The sequence below is a fragment of the Monoraphidium neglectum genome, assembly GCF_000611645.1.
Source record: "Monoraphidium neglectum strain SAG 48.87 unplaced genomic scaffold scaffold02579, whole genome shotgun sequence".
In the NCBI taxonomy this organism is placed as follows: domain Eukaryota; kingdom Viridiplantae; phylum Chlorophyta; class Chlorophyceae; order Sphaeropleales; family Selenastraceae; genus Monoraphidium; species Monoraphidium neglectum.
The window spans coordinates 2,103-7,768 of NW_014011049.1; the positions used below are offsets into that span (position 1 = coordinate 2,103).

The window sequence follows — 5,666 nt, forward strand, 5'->3', positions numbered from 1 at the left end:
CCCCCCCTGACCCCCAAACCCTGACCCTGAACTCTACCCCCAAACATGCCCCAGCCCATCGGCGGGACCGACCTTGCTGACATCACCGCCTCCACCGCCGCCGCCCTGGTCACGTGGGCGGACGGCCGCGAGTATCTGGCGTTCTACCTCGACTGCGCCGCCTGGAGCCCGGCCTGCCCGCCGCTGGGGCGCATGGCTGTCGCCTGGGTGATGCGCGGTGGCAGCGCGGCCGCCGCGGCGCCGTAACGGATGAATGCAAGAACAAACGGTCATGGCTCGTCATGAGAAGAAATGGGGAGGTGACAACATGTGTGGCGGCCGCGCAGCCGCTGCAGCGGGCGGGCGCGGCCGGCTGTTTGCTGCCACTTCCATAAAATGACGGGCGCTTTCTCGTCCACCCCTTGATCATCACACGCGCTGCCGCCACCGCATCGCCATGCAAGCACGCTGCTAGCCCACTTCGCTGTCCATGCAGCTGCTGCTTCCTGCTGCTTCCTGCTGCTTCCTGCTGCTTCCTGTCACTCTCCTGTCACTCTTACACGGGTGATGTATGACAGGGCTGCACAAACAGACGCAACAATGCAAAACAAATAAACCGGCGCTGCAGGCGGTCAGATTCCAAGTGTTGGGCGGCCGCGTTTCAAAACTCACGTGCGAAAGATGTCTGCTCATGTGTGATGCATATCGCCGGTGCACTGCACTGACCCAAGCATTGCTTTCGCTGTCTGGATGCATGCGTCACTTGGTGACAAAACTGAGGTTTTGCAGCCCTCTTGCTTGACGACGCGGCTGCGCACTTCTCCACCAAGTTTCATCCATCAAAGCTCCGCGGCAAATAAAGCGGCATTGAGCGTCGTTCACACTCATTCGTTTAGCCCTGGCTCGCGGCAGCCCACTGTCCCTCCTTGGCAGACGGCGCCGGACCGGAAGTGAGCACCCCACGCCCAATTGAGAGCAGGGTTGATACCCTTGCCCCGCTGGCATCACAATGCACTCGGCACAAACTATGAATAATGGCATGCACCCTCGACCCACACACGCAGTCAATTGGGCCTGTTTTTGCCTAATTGTGTTCACCTGTCGTCCCCCAAGAACGCCAGGCATCTACAGATGTTATCATGTGTGATTATGTGCATCTTTTGATGATGGTATCACATCCCCACAACTGCCGAGCACAAACTGCTTGTGCATCACATGGCGGCGTGCCGTGTGTGACTGTGCCGTGTTCGCAACATTGGCGCTGATGTGGTGGCGGAGCGCGTGCCATTACTGCGTTTCGAAAAGGCGATCGTCCAAGGATATGAGCCTGCTGGTGTTGTCGGCAGCCGCGCACCAGTAGTGCGGCTGCGGCTAGCTGCTGCTGGCGCTTCTGCAGGGGCTCGCCCGTGGTGGTCATGCCCTAGCACCCGCCTTTGTGCCGGACAAGCACCAGCGACCTCCAAGGCGATGAAAGTCGGTTACGCGCTGCTTGAATATTCACTATCCCAGCATTTGTAATGCCTGATCCCTACGCTCCGTGCATGTGGGTGGACAGCACACACAGTCACAGACAATTGAATCCTTTGTAGGCCTGGTACACCTTGTGCTGGTTGCCGAGCACTGCAGGTGCCGTATCGCAGCTCGGGTTCTGAGGAAAATTGGTCGGGGCTATATCATTGACAGCACATGACCACTGTGAGTCGGGCGCGCGGCCGCCGCCTGTCTGAGCCAGGCATGCGCACGATAACGCAGCGCTTGCGCAGCCGTGGAAACGCTTGCTGCTGGGCATGCTTGCTGCGTGTCGCTAGGAGCACCGGCGAAGCCCGAGAGGTGTGGGCCGGGCCTACTGTCGAGTTTTCCGTACTGTGCTGAAACTGTGTTCCGCAAGGTGCTGCACCCTTCTTTGCCCACGCAACACGCCAAGCCTTGCTGCTGACCACTTTCAAGGCAGCTGCGTTTCAGCTGCGTATTGTGCTTTGGATGGCTCCTTGTGATGGCTGCTTCAGAAGCTGCTCAGGTATCTGGCCTTGCACCCCTGTCTGTCGCTGCGCGCTCACAGCCTCACAACTGCACGACACACTTCAAATAGGATTCAGCGGTGCCTCGTCCAGCATCAAATCCAACTGCGCCGCTGTTTGGTTATGTGGCTGCTGTGCGGACGTAGACAGGCGTACGTGGGCAATGCGTGTGCTGTTACACGGCGTGCTGGAACAAAGGTTTTCGCGGGGTCACCTTCATGCATGGATGACAAAAGTGTGCTGCAGGATGCCAGTGCGGGCAATGTGCCAAAACGGCAGCCCCTGCAGGCGACGGGCGCAGCGGCCCTTGCCGCAGCGCGCGGCGCGCGTGGACGGGGCGCTCACGACACACGCCGCGGCTGAGTCGTTCGTGCCAAAATTGGGGCCCGGTCGCTCGGGCCGCGCGCCAGCCCCCGCCACAGCCGCAGCAGGGGCCAGGTTGTTCAAGCAGCCGCAGAGCCCTGGCCCGAAATCAAGCCAGGACACTGCCTCTGCTTGCGTGCGGCCCGCGGCGCCCGAGATGAGGCGCTCAGTACAGAGCCTCCTCCTGTAGTAGAAGGTGGGGGAGGCGAGGTTTGGAGGGTGATAAGGTGCACAGTGGCAGCGTGGCGGGTGGCAGGTCTGGCGGTGGTGGCACAGTGATGCCACGCGATGACAGTATGATGCGCTGTTGCGCTGAGGGTGGGTCAAAGGCGTGCGCACAAGGGCTGTAATGCATGCACATGTAGGCATGGGTAACAAGCATGGAGGATCAGTGCACAGCTGGCGCACCTGGTGGGTGGAGATGGTGACGTCGCTGGTGGCGTAGGCCTGGGCAGGGGGGGCGGACACAGGGTGGGGGGATGTGTGGGTGCAGGCGCTTCTAGCCGCAAGAGACTGAAAATTCGGGCGTTGTTGTGGGGTGTCGCATATCATGCATGCAGCAGCAGGGCCCTCAGGGAGCGGCTGGCTCACCACGCAGGTCAGCACGAAGCCGTTGCCGATCTGGGAGTCATCCAGGAAGGACTGGTCGCTCTGGTCGACGGTGCCGGCCTCCACCTTGCCGGCGCAGCTGGAGCAGGCGCCTGCGGGGTCGGAGTTGAGCGGCGGTGGGTGGGCGGCGGCGGACGGGCGCAGCAGTGCTGCACTTCTGGTCCTGGTGCGGCGGGAGCAAGGTCCGCCTTTCGACGCGTTTGAAGGCATACGCGACCAGTTTCGCTGCCAATGTGCGTTAGCATTGATCTGGGGATTCGCTCACCAGCCCTGCAGGAGTAGGGCAGGTCCAGGCCAGCCTCCTCGGCGGCGTCCAGGATGTAGACGTCGTCAGCCACCTCGATGGTCTGCTCGCCTGCGGTTTTGCGAGTTGCGCAGAGGGGTCATGGATCCTGGAGACCAGGGGTGCCAATATGCCACAACCATGGGACCTCAGCGACCACGCCGGGAGTCACATTGCGAGACATCGAAGGAATAACACATGCTACCCCATGATGGTGACCTAAACGCCTGTGGGCGCCGTGGTTCACAGGCTGATTGTGCGACCGCCACCACAGGTGGACCATTCATTCCCGCTCACCGCCGGGGGTCTTGAGGGTGACCTTGTAGGCCATGGCCTTGGTGCAGCGGCTGCGGCTCACGGGGGCGGGGCGAGCGGTGCTGCGGGTGGCAACGCGGGCACCGGAGACACGGCGAGCGAGCTGCATGGTTGCTGCTGGTGTGTGTGAGAGAAAGTGAGAATGGATGATGCTGATCGGTGGCTTGGGAATGTGTGATGAATGCGGGGCTCCCCCGCTGAAGTGCTGCTCGTCACCAGCAAGGGCGATTGGAATTCGCCCAGCGCCATGTGTCAGCCACGGCCTCAATTGCCCATGGCATTGGATCCGTGCACTAAAATGACGATTCGGGGGGGTGCCGTTGTGCAGCGGCCTTGGAAGCCCAGTGCAGCGACCAGACGCAGCACTGACGGAGGGAATGCAGGACATTTGAGGCCATGCAAGGCGCTTGCTGTCCAACACTGGATAACTGTCTCAAATTGACCCGGGTTGCCCGCGCAGTTTCGTCATTTCACACGTAGCGGGCAATGGCATCTTCAGCTCCAGCCGAGCAAGCATTGACCGAGATTGACTAGCCACCGAGTGGTCGAGGCGGATTCGGCCGCGAGCCCTCCCGCCCTTCTACACGCCGAGATCACAGCGGGCAAAGTCCCCGCCAGAACTGCATAATCGCAGCAGCAAAGCCGCCCTCCACAAAACCGCGCTTTTGACTTGCGTGCTGCTGCCTTGCAGCCGTCGCAGATACTTGCCACACATCCTCTGGGGCAGGCCAGCCTGGCGCCCTTCACACCTGGCGGGACCACGGCCAACATGCTCGTCTCAAACCAGGCCTCGGCCCTAGCTCGCCTCACGCCACGCCAGCGGCCGCCGGCGCGGCGGCTGCCCCGCTGGGCGCGGCGGCGGCGGCGGCGGCCGCCGCACGCCAGCAGGCCGACTTGAGGGCGGCGAGGCGCTCATGCCTGCGGCGCCTGCGGCCCTCCTCCTGATCCTGCGCGGGCAGAGACAAATATTTAGCCACAAGCCTTTATGTTTGTGCTGATGGATACTGCAGCATTTGTACGCGCGGCGCTGGTGGCAGCCCTCAGGCTGCTGTCCACATCTGACAACGCCGTGCAGCAATTCGTTTTGGCCGCTAGGATCCAACATCGATCGGCCCAACCGCACCCCACAAACAGGCGTGACCGCATCATCTGGCCCCCAGCGGCGGACGCCGACAGGCCCGCGGCGCACCTGCAGGCGTGCGCGCGTGCGCTTGTCTCCGGCGGCCACGTGCCGCTGCGCCTCCTCCAAGGCCTCCTCTCGCAGCCGCAGAGCCTCGATCTGCGGGAAGCATGCGTGCGTGTGTTTGCGTATATGTGTGTGGGCCCATGCATGCGTGCGTGCAAGTGTGTGTGTGTGTGCGTGTGTGTGTGTGTGTGTGTGTGTGTGTGTGTGTGTGTGTGTGTGTGTGTGTGTGTGTGCGTGCGCGTGCGTGTGTGTGTGCGTGCGTGCGTGCGTGCGTGTGTGCGTGCGTGCGTGCGTGCGTGTGTGCATGCGTGCGCGCGCGCACACACGCGTGTGCGCGATGCTGCATGCTTTCGCAAGCCATAGCACACGCATGTGCATTCGCTACGCGGCAAACGCGCCTCGGCCGCGCCGCTCGAACTGGCACTGCCGTAGGCCGCCCGCTTTGCTCCTGCTCACGTGCGACTCAGTGCCGCAACCCCACACCGGCAGCAGCGGACAACGCAGCGGCAGTAGGCCGACCAGGACTCTATATATAATAAACGCCCCACCAGCCGCCCCAGGAGCCGGTCAGGCCCCGCCCATCCCAGCCAACCTCGTGCGGCAGGTCGGAGTAATCCTTGTCGGCATCATCCCAGGCGATGACGGCCGCGTCGCCAGCAAACAGCCGCGGCCACCAGCACTCGCTGTGCCGCCAAGGCCTGCATGCGCATGCGAGCGCACGCACGCGCACGCATAGCAAGCGGGGTTAAAAGCGCGAGCAGCCCGCAATGTGGAATTGGCCGCCAGAGGGGACGCGGGCGTGCACGCACACTCTCCTGCGCACACGCGTCGCCCTCACGTCTGCCGCGGGACACGACGCACTCCCGCAGACGGCCGTGCCCCTGCGCCTCCCCCCGCCGTCACAGGCTGGCCC

The 5,666-nt window shown here is 62.9% G+C and overlaps 3 protein-coding genes across 3 annotated transcripts in view; 1 reads left to right on the forward strand and 2 right to left on the reverse strand.

Moving 5' to 3' along the window:
- The window catches only part of MNEG_11069 (hypothetical protein), a gene marked incomplete at both ends in the record, with an annotated part of 1,830 nt that extends 1,584 nt beyond the window's left edge, over positions 1-246 (forward strand). Inside the window, one exon of the mRNA XM_014040457.1 lies at positions 55-246. Within this exon, the coding sequence (XP_013895911.1) occupies positions 55-246 (192 nt within the window). The remainder of the gene's footprint in view (positions 1-54) is intronic.
- Positions 247-2,526: 2,280 nt separating this feature from the next.
- Positions 2,527-3,676, reverse strand: MNEG_11070 (Ferredoxin; the record flags this gene model as incomplete). The annotated part of the gene is made up of 5 exons (XM_014040458.1): positions 2,527-2,544; positions 2,769-2,807; positions 2,952-3,061; positions 3,235-3,324; positions 3,550-3,676. 5 exons carry the CDS (start codon positions 3,674-3,676, stop codon positions 2,527-2,529), a joined length of 384 nt encoding a protein of 127 aa, XP_013895912.1.
- Positions 3,677-4,373: 697 nt separating this feature from the next.
- MNEG_11071 (hypothetical protein) overlaps positions 4,374-5,666 on the reverse strand; it is a gene marked incomplete at both ends in the record, with an annotated part of 1,907 nt that continues 614 nt past the window's right edge. Inside the window, 3 exons of the mRNA XM_014040459.1 lie at positions 4,374-4,514; positions 4,757-4,846; positions 5,346-5,451. Of these exons, the coding sequence (XP_013895913.1) occupies positions 4,374-4,514; positions 4,757-4,846; positions 5,346-5,451 (337 nt within the window). The remainder of the gene's footprint in view (positions 4,515-4,756; positions 4,847-5,345; positions 5,452-5,666) is intronic.